General features: G+C 41.8%; 1 protein-coding gene across 1 annotated transcript in view; it reads right to left on the reverse strand.

Moving 5' to 3' along the window:
• The window catches only part of TENM2 (teneurin transmembrane protein 2), a 524046-nt gene extending 515554 nt beyond the window's left edge, over positions 1-8492 (reverse strand). The window contains exon 1 of the mRNA XM_045792137.2: positions 8429-8492. Within this exon, the coding sequence (XP_045648093.2) occupies positions 8429-8492 (64 nt within the window). The remainder of the gene's footprint in view (positions 1-8428) is intronic.
• Between the last annotated feature and the right edge of the window lie 9492 nt (positions 8493-17984).

Here is a 17984-nt window from a genome sequence, read left to right on the forward strand (position 1 = left end):
TTCTGTTTGAATATATTTTATCTTCCTAATTGTAGTGAGAGGGGAGGGTGGAACATTCCTTCATGAGAGACATTTACTCTTCCCCACAAGGGCTTCACTGAAAGTACTAATTTTTGTATTATGGGCTTTGTATTAAATGAATTCATTAGTAGGGATCGCTCCTACTGGGTAGGATGCCCTCAGATTATAGCTCTCTAAAAAATAAAATTTTTAAAGTAAGATCAAAGTTGGGTAAGATTGTACCCAGAGAAATTATCCGTAACGAATAGGTGTCCTTTGTCAAGACAGGGGCCCAGAACACAGATGAGACCAAGAGGATGACCACCTTGCCCACTGCAAGGCAACTAGGGCACGTACACCCTCCCTCCAGCTAGCTCTCCACACGCTACATCATGGGCGCCCTCCACTGAGGAAATAAAAGCTTCAAGTAGAGTCAGCCCAGAAAGGTGAGCTCCGCAGCCAGTTTCTGCCACGAAGTTCTCTAAGGGAACCAAGTTCAGAACTGTCTGGAAATAATTTTTCACCTTCAAGCAATCTCTTCTCTTACTCTGTCACACAGTTCCTTCTGTCTCCTGCTCTATTCCATCCGTTCTGGCCAAGAGAAGGGGCTGGAGAGGGGGAATGAAGAGCAACAGCAGCAACAAAAAGCAAAACCTAAATTTTGGAGGGAGAAGGGCAAATTCTTGCCTCTTTGTACCCTCCCCTACTAGCCTAAAAGAATGCTGTTTGCTACAACACAAAGACCTAAGTTGTTGAAAACATCCCTAAAATGAGGAAGTCAATGAGACTAGGAAACAATCCATTGCACTACTTGTTGGGTTCTATTAAGTGTCTGGGGCGGGGGGGGGGGGGTAGTGAAAACTTTTCCAAATGATCTAAAGTAATCCTAGGATAACTCTTCGTTGAATTAAAAACACCACCACCACCAAAACAACCCATACCTAATTTACTTGTTGCTTCAATCAGGCATTAATGGATTCTTAACGCCATATACTATTCACGGTGTCACCTGGCATATGTTATACATGGCTTTCGATTGGACGTTTCTGCATAATTGGAGCCAAGGCAATTCTGGGACATGGTCTGACAGTACAAGAAAGCAGGCTGAAAGGGCTCTATGCATGTGGGCCTATGTGTGTTTGTGCGTGAGTGCAAGAGAAAGAACAAGACAGAGCTGAAGCTGGAGTGAGAGAGGAAGCACAAGGGAAGGCCTTTGAAGGAAATAACAGTTTTTGGAAAACCATTTACGCTTTAAAGGATTCACATTGTGGCAAAACCAGCCCTTTCTTCATTAGAACAGAGTGAAATTCAATGAGGGACATGGCTCCATAGAGAGAAGCAAGACCCAAACCAGAACATCAACGCATAAACAAGTATGTTGGCAAGGTGGAGATGGACTCTGTCAAGAGGGGACATGGAAGGAGTGAGAAGGCGGAACTTTCCCAAACGAAGACACATACTGAAACCCAAGCCCTTCTATCCTTCCTTATCTTACGTATGGGATTAGTCGCCCACATGTGACGTTCAGATTCAGATGCTGTTTATTTCATTTGTGTGACTGAATGAATGGGTGTGCAGAGTTAATAGGATTTGCTCATGAAATAGTTAAATCAGCACGCCGTATCAGTGATCGGTGTATTAAGCCTTCCTTTGCTATTTCAGGGTGATTCCTCTTCTACATGAAACCTTCCCAAATCTCTCCAAAGGCAGGGAACATACTTTATAGTTTTCTTTAACTGTTGCAGTGTACAAAATGGTGTGAAAATTCCTCAAATAGAATAAGCTGGTCGTTTGATGAAAGCAGGATATACCTCTGTTTGCCAAAGCAAGTATGCTCTAAAAAAGGGACTTGTAGGTAATAACATTTAAAGAAGTATTTATTTTTAGTATAGTTCAAGTTTATTACGTGATTCATTAAAATAAGAAAATATTGATACAGTGACGCAGGCAGATCCTTTCTCAGGGCAAAGCAGAGAATACTGCACTACAGTAATAATGAAAGCTACAATTAAGTGTCCTACTAACTAGGACTCAGGCACTTTGCCAAACATTTTGTTACACGTTGATTCAGTGAACCCTTCTAACAATGAACGAGGTGAGGACTCTGATCATCTCACTTTTCCAAAGGACACAGAACCAGAGCGTAAGTGACTCGCCCAAGACCTCACAAGAGCTTCGTGAAGAGCAGCGATGAAGTAGACCCGATTCCAAAGCCCACGGTCTCAAACGTTATTCGCCAGGGATCTAGGTTATTTTTCCTTCTCACTGAAGCTTCAGAAGCTACGCAGAGTTAAAGAGTAATTGCTACCATATGCTAATTTCATGCACAGTAATTTGAAACGGATATAAAAAAATCATGAGAATGCTATTTTACGGTTCTACCTTTCGAACCAGTTCAGAGTATTCATAACTTGGTGTTTATACAGCCTCAGCCAAGTCAAAAAGGGGCCTCATTTAACCACGAATTTGCAACTTATGCAAAAATCCCACATCCTCCAAGAGTGGGGGTGGGGGAGGGGATGTAATGGTTGAGGGGAGAAAAGTAATACCTAGAATACAAATACAACATTTTCCAGAGAACTGCCCCATTTTTCCAGCAGCTGTCGTTTAGGAAGTGCTCCTCGTCACACTGATCCTGTGGCAGTTCTGTCCTCGTAACATAAATATTTTTACCTGCCTCATTCCTGTTCTTTTGAAATAAATTAAATCACATTGTTTTCCTTTGAGTTCCCCCTTACACTTACCAGGTTTTTGTTTCGTTTTGTTTAAAGGCGGGGAACAGCGGTGTGTGCTGGTGCTGAACCAAGTACATTTCTGAAGAGCGATTTTATTTTTCCAGGGCAAGCTCTAATAGGAAGCAGGATAATGGTACTGAATATAGAATCAATACATATTCAAATGGAATCTGTTTATTCTGCTTTTAAAACCTATCCCCTCAAGATGGGCTGAACTGCAATCTAAGGCTAATAGTATCAAATCATTAATAGCTGGGTTTGTGCTTCCTCTGACGACGGACGGGTGTCCTAGGAGCCAGGCAAGCATGGCCACGCCGATTTTATCAGCCTGTCCTCCGCCCTGAGGCCAGACGCTTGCTTACATGCACGTTGGTGCACAAGAGCAGGAAGGAGCAAGAGCTCTGAAGTAGGAGGCTCTGTGTTCAGATCCCAGCTCAGTCCTTTTCTAGCTACGTGAAGCCTAAACTAACCACTCAGCTTCTGCATTCTCAAGTGGGAGCATAGTCACCGCCCCAGAGGCAGAGCCACCATACTGCCCTACACCCAAGCTACCAGGAAGGTCATAGTTTATATGACTGGGGAGATTTCAGGGTTGAGCCCTGAGCACTCAGACCATACAGAGCCAGCTCAGGGGTTGTGGGGACTCGAGCCATTGTTTCTAAAACACTTCACCCAGCCCCTAGCATGTAGTAAGTCCCCAGGGAAGGCTAGCGCCTTTTTTTTTTTTTTTAAATCTTACCATATGTCATCTATAGCTTCTAGTTCCCCATTCCAATATTTAAAAGGCTTAAGAACTGTGGTCCACGTTTCATCTGATTTCGCTATCAAGGGAACAAGGGGATTTTATAAATTTTCTGAGTCAAGTACTCTTTATATCTTTTTAGATACACTGTCTTTGCAAATTTCATTCTGTTTCTATGATTTATCGTGCCTGTGAAGAGGTCTGAAGAACTCAAGATGTCCTCAAATGTGCTATATAAAAATTCCCCCCAAACCCCGATGTATTAATGCATTTAGAGAAGCGCATTCGGAGTGAGACTGGGTCAAATCCCTCACTCTCCATTTTTTGCTGATTCATTTCCCCAAGATCATCTGGTAAGCCTCAGTTTTCCCATTTGTACATCGGGGATAGTTGTCCCTACCCCCTAGCATTTTGGCGGCTGGGGAGGAAGACACTGCATAGCAAAGTGTTTAGCAAAAGCCTGGCTCACAGTTGATACTAAACAAATCACTGCTACATTATTACTAGCTGCTACTCTGCAGCTCTCAGCCCCCGGCAGAGGGATATTAGATCCAGAAGCCTCTTAAACTGCAAGTCATGCCACGGGAATGTTGCCCCATGAACTCAGCAGGGTTCAGAATTCTTCGAAAGATAATCAGCAGGGCATTGTTCTAGTTCTATCGTCGCTATTGTGGAAACCTGCTCAGCATACTGATTCTATAAACCTAAGCAGCTTCATCTGTAAAATACAATGATTAGATTCGGGGATGTCGTAAAAGGTCTCTTGAAGTACATACAGGCTTCTCTCATTTAAACAAGGTAAAATAGGCAGAACTTTTGTTAGGATTTTTCTCTTTTTAGTTACCTCTTTAGACTTTGGAGGTTACACCTGTGGCCATCCCTGCTCAATGTACATAGTACATTTTGCTGAGGGTCCAACTGTTCTTCTTCCTGAGCTTGGTGAGACCTCAGAATCCTACTCAACACAGTATGCCAGTGTGTTGAACCTTTCTCAACCCTTTGAGTTTTGATTTGAAGAACCTCACAAAGGTGCCATCCCTGTGTTGAAACATCTCGAATTCTTAGGACTGTCATCTGTAGGGGCCATGTTGGTTTTTCACCACATTGCATCTTTTGTAACTAGCTAACAATAGAATGGATTCTCAGTCTCAAGGACTTTACATTTTTAAGGTACTCCATTCCTTTAAAAAATATTTATGGAAGTCCTTCTCGATTCCTCCCACTATGCATTTTGAATCAATGTGGGGCGGGGGTAGGCCAAGCCTACAACAGCAGCTGTAGTGTTTGAAGCACAGAGACCTTTAGAAGATCAGGGGCTGGGCAGATGGGTAGAAAAGACATGCAATTAATCCTGGATATCAAAGAATTGTTTTTAGAGAAGGCTATAGACGACAATGTTCTAACACAGGGAGGAGTGCCACCAAAGCCTGACGGAAAGAGAGATCATGGTCTGGGTGGGAAATGTTTATATCCTTCAGAACAGCAAAGCACCCTGTAGGGTGGGCTGGGCTTGTGGCAATATGGGAGACACAAAAGTGACAAGGTCATCAGAAGCCACGGTCTTGGAAATGCAATACTCGAGAGACAATTTTAAAGGTAAAACAAAACAACGAAACACCCCAAACAGCAACACCTGGAGGCAGAGGACAGGGTGATGATAAAAGGAATATTAAGAAGAATAGCTTTTTATGTCAAATTACTGCGTATAAAGGCTGTTTGTCCAGGCTATTCAGCTCTGGACAGAAGAGCAGCTCATATAATGAGAAGGGAGGAGGAGAAATACCCCTCTATGGCATTTGGAGTTAGGTATATTTTCGTGTCACCAATAAGGCAAAGACTAGAGCATTTGTTTGTACCTGAAATAGGACAGCAACTTAATCACTTAGATAATTTGTTGGGCTACTGTATTTAAAGCTTCAAGATTTTTCTGTGTGAAGTAACCCAAATGCTCACATCTGGGGACGGTGGTTATGCTAACAAGTACTAGGTACATAGGATTATAGAAGGAAATTTTCACTTTGTGGATTCGAATGCTATTTACGGACATAGTGCAATGCGCCCGGCAGCGTGGAAAGCGCTGCAATTAAGGCCATGAGTGAATGAACATGGCTTCAAGGAGCTTCTCTTCTAATGTAGAGAGAGACCTTAAGCTCATCAACCATGGAGACAAGCACTTGTAAGGCCAAGTGTCGACTCAAAGGATCACATGGGAGGACTTTTACAAGTAGGAGTCAGGGCAGCTGTCCAAGTACAATGCGTGCTGAGCTCTCAGAGGTGAAAAGGAAAAAGAAGGGGACAGGCCGCAGTGGAGCCAGGTTTCCCAAGTGGGGAGACATCTGGCACGATCTAGGATCTAGGGCCACTGTTTGCTCTAGGGGGTGGGGATGCAGCGCTCCCAGCATCTAAGGGAGTTGAGCCCAGAATGCTAAACATCCTGTGATGCCTCTGGCAGAGAATTATCTGGCCCAAATGTCAGTAGTATCAAGGGTGAGAAACTGAGCTAGTGGGAACAGCATCTCTGCCTTAGGCCTCACGGCTGGCAAGAACCAGGCTAAGGGGAGAAACTGAAGGAAGGTCAGGGGCTGGACGAAGGCGGGAGCTTGAGCTGAGGCCCCAGAGTGGCAGGGACCACATCGAAGGGTCTGGTTGGCTCACAGGCTTACCGTGTGGGTGCTTGTTTCCCCCACCCTCCGATGCAGTGACAAGCCTCCCAAGGTACTGAAGGAGGACAGGCACAGGCTGCCTCACTTAAGATCTTACCAGCCCCTGAGTGAGAATGGAAGGCAAGGAGGTGAAAAGGGAAGAGCCCAGGGAGGCATCAGGATGAGACCGGGGTGCTAAATGTAAGCAAGGCCTTTGCATTGATGGAAACCTTTGTCATCACAGAGCAATCCATCATTTTAGCTTAGAAAGTTTAATCCACTTTCCTTCAAAACAATACCTCACAGTCTTTGCCCCAGCTGCTTTCCCATCTCTGTTGACCTGTTTAAACATTTATGGAACACTTTCATGTAAAGCAAAGGGAGGGTCACCATTTTGGATACAGATGAGTAAGTCAGCTCCTGATGGTACAGTAGGACCATGTTAAGCATTAAAAGGTTAAGATAAAAGATGTGGTAAGAAAGGACATGAGATTATATTGTATTCTTCCATAGATGATTGAGGGAAGCAATTAAACTACTCTTGCTCTGTGTATTTCAAGAGTCATCTCAAGTTTTAACCTTATTTTACTTTGGTTTTCATATCTCAGCGGGCTCCGATGTGAGTAGGTAGATGGGGAATTTGTGTGTTTAATTGGTTTTTCTCCCCCTCCAGAAACACAGGTATTCCTCAAAAAAGGAAAAAAAAACCAGTCAGAATATCAAATCTAGATAGCAACTTCCCAAATACCAACCCTTCGATACACATCTCACGATCATTGCCAATTCACGTAACAACCCAGATTCTTAGTAGCTTTCTGTAAATCATTTATTAATCACTGTTCTAAACACACCATCCATTTAACTAGACATAAGTAGAAGGTAGTTTAAAATAAAATTTAAGGGATTCAACGCCATGGGGTTAAATTCTCGCTAAATATCCTTGTCGGATAAGGAGACCAACATGAAGCCTCTGGGTTAAAGAGTGAAATTCACAGGTTTTAGAGAGAAGTCCATCATCACACAGAGGCTTCCCCTATGGCAGGAGTCAGCCTGGCAACTGTTTCTGGACAAACGGTGAGCTGAGAATTATTTTTCTCTTTTTAAATAGCTGGGGGGGAAATCAGTAAGAATACTATTTAATGGCATGTAAAAATTAAGTGAAACTCCAATCTCAGCGCCCAGGCAGACAGGCTTAGTTGGTGGCATAGCTATTACTTCTTGTGCTGTATCGTTATTGTCGACATCTGGTTTCTTGTTAAAATGGCTGAACTGAGTAATTCCAGAGACTGCATAACCTGCAAAGCTTAAAATACTTACTATCTCTCTCTCTCTTTTTAATTTGGCTTTTTAAAATAAATGTTTGTCCCCTCCTATGTGATCCACCTCAGGGGCCGTCCCTAAATTCACTGTGTACCACCTGTGGTATATATAGCTCTCACGCTGGAAAATTCTGCTGAGTCAACAACGCTGAAGACTGGGGTTTTGAGGGCACCTGCGTGGCTCAGTTCGTTAAGCGTCCGCCCTCGGCTCATTATCCCAGAGTCCTCCGATTGAGCCCTCCGTTGGGCTCCCTACTCAGCAGGGAGTCTGCTTCTTTCTCTGCCCCTCCCCCCGCTCGTTCTCTCTCGCTCTCTCTCACGCACCAAAATAAATAAAATCTTAAAAAAAAAAAAAAAAAAAGACCGGAGTTTTGCGTCCCACAAAAAAGCAATAAAGTTCCAGAGATGTGTGTATCCCTTTGGGAAACGACAACATCAAAAGCAAGAGTACATGAGTATTGTATAATAATATACAGGATATATCCAAATTTCTGGCTCTTTGATGCAGCCTAACTAGAAAAATCAATAGGAGTTTGGTGGCTGTTTGCTGTTCTTTTGTGTAAGAACGGGCTAATCATCTACTTGTGATGCCCCTGATGTTTTTTTTTTCTCCATGTAAACATTAAAATCCATTCTGACGAACACAGTGATCACCTGGTCCCTTCTCCGTGAACTTCCAAGCTTAGTTCACTTGGTGCACTTACCAAAACTCATGAGAGCTATTCATGTACCCCTAGAAATTTTAAAAAACGACCGATTCTCCAAAGTATGGGCAACAAACAAAATGGCAAGCCAGCTCCATCTGCACCAACAAGACCACCACCGCTAGGCTCACTTACAGCACAACGTACGAAGGCAGCAAAGCAACGACAGAGCAAATAACGCATCACGACAGCTTCTCCCATGAAAACAAGACTGTGTTAATAGTTATGTAAAAGCAGTCAGGAGCATGACCCTCAAAGTTAGGCAGAGAAAATAAAACTGAGTCACCTTTAGACTTGTGTAAAGGGATACTCCTCTCTCGAACAGAGGCTCTGGATCCAGAGGGCGTCATGCAGGAGAAGCACCGCCTTTTACAGCTTTTAAAAGCCTGAGTCCCAGGCCACGCCCCCAACCAATTAACCAGCACCAGGGTTTTGTAAAGATGTTCAGGTGATGCCAATGGCAGCCACAGCTGAGAACCGTTGCTCACTAACTATCCTACTGTGGGCCCCGCGGCCTGCATGATGTCAACTGGGCTCATCTGGGATGAGAAATCGAATTGATCAAGTGCAGAGGGGGTGGAAGGAACAAAGGGAACTTTAGGAAGATAATCGATTTAGAAGGCTGATGGTTTGGTAGATCTCTGATAATACTAAAATTTTAACTTGAGGTTTACAGTGCCTGTCTAAAAATCTTCAGTTAATGGGATGTAAAAAGTTCATTCAGCTAATTAGTCTGTTCTGTTTCCATGACTTAAGTTATTTTTAAAAGTTAAAAGGAATGATTATGCCGGGTTCCTTGAATTCCTCCCGAAGCTAAATCTTCGGGGAACAGGAACCCGGAGTAAAGGATATTCCCTTAAGTGACTAGCTGTCACAAATGGTGATGATAACACTGCTACCACATTCTGTAATGCTAGTCAGTACACTCCGAGATATAAATCAAACTAAAGGCATTGGAGTCTATCTGCATATTGGTTTTGCTGCTGAGTACGGAATCATTTGAGCTATATTTCTTCCACCATCAACCTCAGATCCCTTCACCCTGACTTGTGCTTAATAACCCTTGCATTAATCAACATTAGTTTTGCCTAGAAGTTTCTTAGGAGGCAGATGACAGTTAGGGGGAGGAGCATCAGTTTTTGGCATGTGACAGTTACCCAGTCCTCCAGCAACAATCCCTCAGTTTACCCATTGAGACTATTCCTTAGGAGATTAATTTTTGAAGTCATCTGAATCAAGCTCAACTTTTGCTTCTGGGAACCCAATCTGTATTTCAGGAAAATTATGTGTTTAAAAATTCATTTATTAAAATCCTAACTAAATAGTGCAAATGTCAAATGAAACTTGGCATAGGGATTTTTTTTAACATTAAAGTCTCATTATTCTCACTTTTTCCACACCCAATCAAAGACCTTTGGCTGATCCCCCTCTTGACCTGTGGGGACAAGATTTCTCAGACTTTGGAGACTTGGTAGGGCAATTTCTGGCAATGGAATGATATGAATTAATCTTCCCAGAGGTTACGATATTTGCAGTTATTGAGCACCATATACACAAAATGTGTCCTGTCCTGACAGCTCATGACAGACCCATGAGTTAGACAATATTATCCCTAATTACAGCTGAAAGAGCTGAGCCTCACAAAGGCTACGGAAAATGTCCTACATCCTAGTTTAATCAGTAGTCGTTTTGTGATTCAGACCACGGCTGTCTCCCTCTCAAGCCTGGGCTCTCAGTCTCTATACTGCCAACTGCATACATGCAGGGCAACCAAGGAGCCCTTCAGGGGACTGATGGAAGATCTCGCAATGGCCTCATTCCCAGCACACGTGGGTATGCCACACTACAGTCTATCTGCCACAATACAGAGGTGTATCGGTGCCCTTTTAGAAGAAAGCCCAAGGCCATTTGGGCAAACTCTCAGCAATTCACCATTTTTTTCTGTTAACCTAACTGATCTTTTTCTTGAGGAGGAGGCACCTGACTGGATAGCTGGTCTTCCTACCTTATTGCAAACCGGTTATGAATTAATACAATTGTTTCTGCTGGAAATACATACACCAACTGGATCAGGCTTTGAGGTATATATTTTAAAAATCACGGATACATAATCAATTGCTTGCAACTCAGGAAATGTGGCTTAGGTGATGCTGACAATGAAGTTCTGCCTTCGGTAATAGTCCCTATGGGAGTAACTCTCATGTATCGGTCCAGGCACTGGCTGTGTCCAGTCACCGAGATGCTAGTTAAAAATACAGATTCCTAAGCTTCACCTGAGACAAACTGAATCAGACTATCCAGGGGTGATGATCTGGAAACCGTGTTTCCCACAAAGCCCCAGGTGATGGTAGTGTGTAGCCAAAATTAGGAACTAATTCACTAAGTAAGAGCGAATGGGGACAATTGCCTCGAACCAATCCATTTGACTTTTCAATAAATACTTATTGACCTAATACTATGTGCCAAGCACCGTGTAGACTCTGAGAACAAGCTGTGAACAGGGCAGATAAGGTTCGTCATAAGGAGTCTGCAAACTAGTGAGGCAGGAACAGCAGTAAGCAAGTAGATACATGTATAAATGAGATAATTTCATGTTGTGGCATTACGGGCTGGTAGAGTAGCAAAGAAGAGAGAGTTACTAAGTGGTGAATCAGGGAGGCAGATACTTGGATGGAAAAGAAAGGCAGAGGGTGAAGAAAGAGGTATCTCTCTCTCCCTAATGGTGTTAGGAAAATAGCCCAGACATTAACCGCGAAGGCAGTTTCAGATTTCAGATCTCCAGGAGTTACAAGTTAGGACAGATCAGTCATTGCATAGCACATACCTACGGCAAGGACAATGTCTTGGGGACAACTGGTTGGACACCAGGGCTGGGGTGTCTCAGCCTCTAATCTTTCCTCTGCCTTAGGGCTCTGCCCCTGTCATCCCCCCAGAGACCCCCCCCCGGAGACCCCTAGTTCTCCCATTCACCAGGAACCACTGCATCTCTGTCTAGATGTGGGGGACTTGGGGTTTGAACCAAGTTCTCTTTGATTGCAATGCCCACGCTCTTTCTAAAAACTGTAAGATGAAATAGAGTAAAGGGTTAATAACTGGTGGGTGTTACTAGGGGTTGGGGCAGCACAATAGGATTAGAGAAATGGGATACAACAGAAAACCCTTGGTCCCTGTTCTCAGCTTCACGGTGACTCACACTATTCAGTTTAAACTGATGTTCACTAGTAAAATTGCTCTGGTAGAAGATACAGCAGGCTTGCCTCGGGCCTTGCCTGTCTGGCTCTGTCTACTTCCTTCTCTTGAACACTTCCAGAAGAAAAAGAAGGAAATGTTCTTATTTGTTCTAGGTCTTAGTTTTTACGTGTGAGTCAAGATGCAGTGAGAGCGTATCTGCAGTCAGAGGACCAAGAGTTCTTATAAATTTTGCAATCGAGAAGATGAGGAGAAATGACCCCCCACAGGTAGGTGAAGGGGGGAGAAGAGAAATCACAGGTGCATGAGATTGAATGGCTATGGAATAGTAAGTTTTTCCAGTGGATCCCAAAGTGTAGGACCCTGGCCACCCATGAAATGATATCAGGTGTGAAAACGTATCAAATGGCATTCGCACTAGAAAGAACTTGTTTTCTATTTTCCATCAACGTTTCTGATGACATTAAGGAGAAAGCGTCAGTTTTCATTTATTTATTCATTTATTTATTACCTTTTGTTCCTTATGTTATATTCATGTGTATGTTCATATATATGCCACACACACACACACATAATTGAAAAATTATATTTCTACCTAAAATTTTACTTGCTATTCTGGTGTTCCATTCTAAATAGTGATGTAATGTTTTCCTTTTAATTACATTTAAGTTAAAAGGAAGGAACTGATATAAATAAAAATCAAGCAAATAAATGAGAGGTGGTGTCATAGATGTGGCAAAAATCACGGTTATGGAAAGTGGCTGACGTTTGGTAAGCACCATCTAGCACAACCTCCTTTCTTCGCAGGCGAAAAAACCCCTGAAGCCCAGAGAACTGAACAAAGCACAGCCACACACCTAAGATAGCAACTGATAATTTAGTAGGCATATCAGAGGGCAGTTATCCGTAGAAGTCTTTCCCAAACAAGTACGGTAAATGAACTGTCGGGATCCAGAAACGTTTTAGCAAATCTATTCTGTACACCAACTCAGGAAAAGCAGAGAAAGAACACGTTTAAACCCTCGATCTGTCCTTTCTAGTTGTGTGCCAATGAAAGGTCACCAGACCGCTCTAAACTTCACTTTCCTCATCTGTTGAAAACATAGAAACCAACCCAACAATGCGACCAAAAACATAACCCCACTCAGAAGGCTGTAAAGATTGAGGAACATGACAATATGAAGGCCTGGTGCACAGAAAGTGAGCACGTAACGCAGCATGTCTTTCTAACTCCTGCCCCCCAGAATACGTTTTGAGATTTGAACAACTGGAAAGCACGTATTCTTTCCTAAATTCCAGGTCTCCTGTGCCCAGATGAGTTTCCCATTAAATAGGAGGGGGGGTTCCCAGGTACATGGGCCAAGAATTATGTCATACCTCAGGAACTTTGTACAGAGAGAAAATTAGTAGTAGCAGCAGTAAAACCCTTGAGAGTCTGTAAAAGAGCAGATGAATGAATAGGTAAGAACGAGTTCGGCATTCTTCTCTTTCCGGAGGTCGACAGAATTTAGTCAAAACAGGACCCACTTCTCCAACTATGCTAACCTTCTGCTGGAGACCAGTGGAGACACTGGGGGTGGGGAGAGATCAGGTAGAATATTCTCGTTTCTTCTTTAAAAGATCTACAGAGATAGAGAAAGGCAGTGGTCATCTCAACTCTCTTTCTTACCGCCTGGATAGATATTTGTGGTGACCGTGAAAACGTGCCCCTCAGATCTCCTGCTGTGGGAACCGAGAGGACCAAGAGCTACAGCTGCTGTCCTCTTCAGAACCAGCGCTGTGTCTGTGCGGAGGCCAGGCTTCCCTTGGGCTGCTCTGAGCCAATGACGGAGCACAGTGGAGAAACTAATTCAAGTCCATTTCTGCAGGATGTAGGAAAGGTCTGATGGGCAAGTTTGGCCCGTGGACTCTTCATTGTCCTGCCTGTCGCTTTTATGGAACATGCTGCAGTCTGGGGCTCTCCTTCCCGATCCTCTTCCCTTCCCACCCTCTGCCACCGGTGTCAGACTCACATTGCCGTCGGAAGGCTCTTCCCCACTTCTGTGCCTGTGCTTAGCTTCACAGGTGTTTCCCCCCAAAACCTTTGGCACATCTAATCCTGTCTTAGTGTCTGCTTCTCAAAGGACCCCAAATAACACAACATTGTTCCAAAAGTTTAACTACTGCCAACTAGATAATTCTGCACACGCTTTAAAATGAGTAAGTAGCTGGGGACTCAGACATGTCCCATTGGTTATAACAGAAAGGGAAAAAATGTTCTGTTAGCATTTTGTGTAAACTTATGACCACATTTAATCACCCAAAGTGTACCTTCACTGACTACCAGATGTGTCATTAACCATTTCTGAAAAAAGTGAAATAAAATCACCCAGCATGAGAATGCTGTGGAATAAGTCAATACTAACAGATGGTGTTTATTTTGTCACTGCTTGTGTTAAAAAATTGCCACCTAGTCCCATCAAATCCGTTTCTTTAAGGTGGAAGCTTTATGTAAAAACTGCTACAGAAAATGCAATATTTTATCAGCTGTCATTGAGTCCCTTAAAATATGAGCACTTGTTTTCATGGTTTTCAGTTTTCTAGGACATGGTGCAATACACAGGAGATGGGTTTGTATAAATCTGACACGATGGAGTATTTTGCCAGCAGCTCTGTCTTGCAACATACAATCTGTTTTGTTTTTCAAACAAAGTTGGTACATGAGTTAGTTGAAACACTAGTGTTTCCAGGATCAAGACAAAAATTCCTCAATTAAACAACCTTCTGTGATGTGATACCGTCTCCGTGCCCAGCAACGGGGGATCATTTCAATACACGATCACGGGCCCTCTTAGATGGAGTCACAAGGAGAATCCAAAAAACGATGCATTAGAAGACTACATAAGGAGAGTTCACAGTACATTAAGTGAAAAAATCCTAACACAATAAGCAAAAGATGATGTCATTTTTCTTTTTTTTCAAAATGCCCACACTGAGAAGCAGTCTAACAGGGTGGTTAGGAGAGGTAATGTCGAGCCAGGCTGTCTGAGAGTAAATCCTGGCTCTGCCACTCTCTCTCACTACCTTTATAACCTTGAGAAAATCACGTGACCTGTCTCGATCCCAGTTTCTCTATAGTCAGGGGTGATAGTAGTAGTGTACCTATTTCATGGGGCTCTTTGGAAGATTAAATATAAAACATTTTTTACAGTGCCCAGCACAGCGTGTTATATACATATTATTATTATTATTATTGTTTTAATTTTTTATTACATGTAATTGTGGAGAAAGCCTAGGAAGCATATCTCACAATGTCGATAGTGATTTTTGCTGAACAGTAAGATGGCAGAGGATTTTCAAGTGATTTTTTTTTTCTTGGCTTACTTGTTTAGTCTAATGTTTTCTCACACATCCCAAAATGCACCGTTTGAAAAGAAAAAAGGAAAGGAGAGAGGGAGAAGCACGAGGAAAATTCTCACAGGTTTTTGCCTCACCAAATTCTGCTATTGTAAAAAGTGTGTAATTGGCTAAAGCGATTTAGTGTTTTTAAGTCTTAAACTAAAAGTACCTTGATCATTTAGAATTTCTTTTTAAATACCTTAACTAAAACGTCTGTGAACTCTCAACCTCGGTGCTAGCATGGTTAGTGAACAAAATCACGTCAGTCAATGCGATGACGGAAGAAAATGAAAATACTAGGTAAATAAAGAGTTTTCCCTGATAAATAAGTTGGAGAATAAGTGTGCTCCTTTGCCAACGCTTCCATTTCATCCTTCCCTACTTTATGATGGTAATCAAGCCTTTTCTTTTTCTTTCAGAAAACAGTGGTCCCTTGTAACCTTTCCTCATATGCAAACATTTTTTAAAATGAACTGACAATTATACCGAATAAATATATTGGTTATATATGTCTATATGCTCTAACCATGTAAATAAATTAAATGTTATATATGTGTCATTTGATTTAAAATGACTGAATTGAAGAAATCAAACTTTGCTTCTTGGTACCCTGCAGTACACATTTCTCGGAGGTTAACAGAGAACACATCACTAAAGCTCAGTAGCAAAATGCCAAATGATAAAATTAAAGCAGAGACAGAACGTCCTCCATGCTCCAGGTATCCTTTTTGTTACACACATCTGACAATGTGTTCTGAGAAATCTGACAATAGATTTTCAGCAAGTAGGAATCTGGTGATGAGACTGGGACTGCTCTGGACTATGACTTTACCTCTTTCCCCCAGAATTTCAACAGGTACTTGGTAAATGGGGAGTGGGGCTCCTAAGCTGAGGGATCTCCCACGTACCAACATGTCATAAGCTTCACTTCTTAAGGTTCCATACTCTTTAATATCTAGTGTATCAGCTCCTTTAACGGCTCCAGCATTCCAACAAAGCTTTAGTGATAGACCAGTTTTACTTTTTTCTTAATCTTAATAGTTAGGTTGACCACTAAGAAAATTCCAGAACACATCTCTGAACATCATGTCATCCCATGAGATTGGCCCTTGTAATACTGAATGAGGTTACCATAGAAACTCATCAAGTCCCACTTATGCCGAGACTTGCCTCCCTTTCTACTCTGTAAACATGTTTCCATTTTTAAAGCCCTCGCTCAATCAAAGTGACTGGTGTGCAGACACTACCTGGAGAAAATAGGCCCTTCACATAAACACCCAGCAACCTTTGGGCTGTGGAATAGATGCCTGAGAGGAAATAAATCTTAACAAATGTGCTACAGCTCCTTTAAACACTTAAGTCATAAAGACATGCATCATTATTCACCCAAGATAGCAGACTTTTCCATCTCTAATCTAAAACATTAAGGATAAGAAAAGTCATACGCTCTACATAAAACCTTTTTTGGGGGCCATTAAAGCATGAAGTTGCATTGCTTAAGCATTTAATAAGGAATTGGCCTACGCTTTCCACAGTCATGTACTCAATGTGTTCTTATAAGGACGTCATTTGTCATGGGATGGATAAGCGAATCGTGGCAAATACTAGTAAGTGATTAATAAATTCCAAGTCTTATGTGTCAGGCACTATTCTAAATGCTTTAATGCATTTAATGCATTATTTTGTTTAATCTTTACATCAATGAGAAACTACATTTATTATTCCCATTTTACCGAGGAGCAAATTGATGTAAAAAGCTGGTAAGTGACTTGCTCAAGGTAATACTACTACTGATGGCCATGCTGGATTTGAACTCAGCTTCCCTCATCCCACCAGCTGATATTATTTGCTTCTACGAACTGGTAACCAGTCCTAACACTCTGCTGAAACACCTGATGGGTGCTCTTACCCAGCCATGGTGCTCCATTTCCTCTCTACCTTTTAACTGTTTTTAGAAAGGTTAATGTACCCTGTAGTTAGCAACAGGGACACAGCTTTTTATTTATTTATTTATTTTTTGATCGCCTATCACAGACTACTGTATATCATTATAGATCACCTATCATAAATTACCTCAACTACATATTTTTTCGATGCTCTTTAGGATTAAACCGTGATGAAGATTTCAACTTCAAAAGGCTTTTATGTTTTTCACAATATTTTTGTAAGCACTGGTAGCAGGTAGCAGCCCGTAAGTGTAAGGTGGGAATGAAAATTCTCTGGAAAAGAATTACTGACATAGCCATGAACTGGCAGTACCAACTGCTGAGATATTGAAAATGCATTTCCTCCCTATAGTATTTAAAAGATCATCTCAGGGATTCCCTAGGAAAAAGTAAATTAAAGAGAGAGCAAAAAAGGAGCGAGAGGGAGAGAATATTGCTTGCTTGCTTGATTCAAGGTGGAATGTAAAAACCCAGAATTACACGTACTCGAGGTATGAAAACAGAAGGACAGAGTTTACGTTGGCATTGCAGATTTGGGGTATGTGGCCATAAAAAGAAGAGATAACTTTTACTCTTCACAGATGGTTTCTTTTTTTTTTCTTGTTAAACTGTACATTTGAGTCACTTTTCAAAAATATAATTTATATTCAATAGTATACACATTCCACAATTTTCTTTTAGAGTTGAAACTGCAACCTTGGGCAGTAATGAAAAGGAAGGTTCAACTATGGATGACTAACAATTCCACCTGATGTTTCAAAGAGTTTGCTTCTAAAATGTGAGCCTAGGATAGGAACCACCAAGACAGCACTATCAGTAAGAGAGCTGATGATACAGATTTCGTAAGATCTCATTTGTTTCCCAATTTGACCTCTCCACTTGCAAACCATGTATGTCTGAGTTAATAGCTCTAGTCTGTATGACTCAGCTTATTTGATCTATACTATGGTGATATTAATAGAACCTGGATATTTATTAACAGAACTTTCATGAATTAACTGAGATAATGTATGTGAGGATGATTCAGTATAACAGGTGCTCAGTATAACAGGTGCTTAATGCCGTTAAGATGGGCATTCTGACGACAGTCACAATAGCTATTACTACTACTTTTATTATTAAGGGGAAAGAACTTTTGGTGATCAAAGGAAATAATGTTCCCACGACAGCACATAGCATGCTTTATTCTTACAATAAAATATTTTAACCCAATTCTTCCATTGGTTTTCACCTTGCAAGAGCTGAACGATGGACATGAGTATTTGTGCTGAGGAATGTTTTCTTAAATATTACCTAAGCTCTGTTTGACGGTACAAGATTTCTTTATTT

This window comes from Ursus americanus, chromosome 15 (assembly GCF_024610735.1).
Source record: "Ursus americanus isolate L20-20 chromosome 15, mUrsAme1.1.p, whole genome shotgun sequence".
In the NCBI taxonomy this organism is placed as follows: Eukaryota; Metazoa; Chordata; class Mammalia; order Carnivora; family Ursidae; genus Ursus; species Ursus americanus.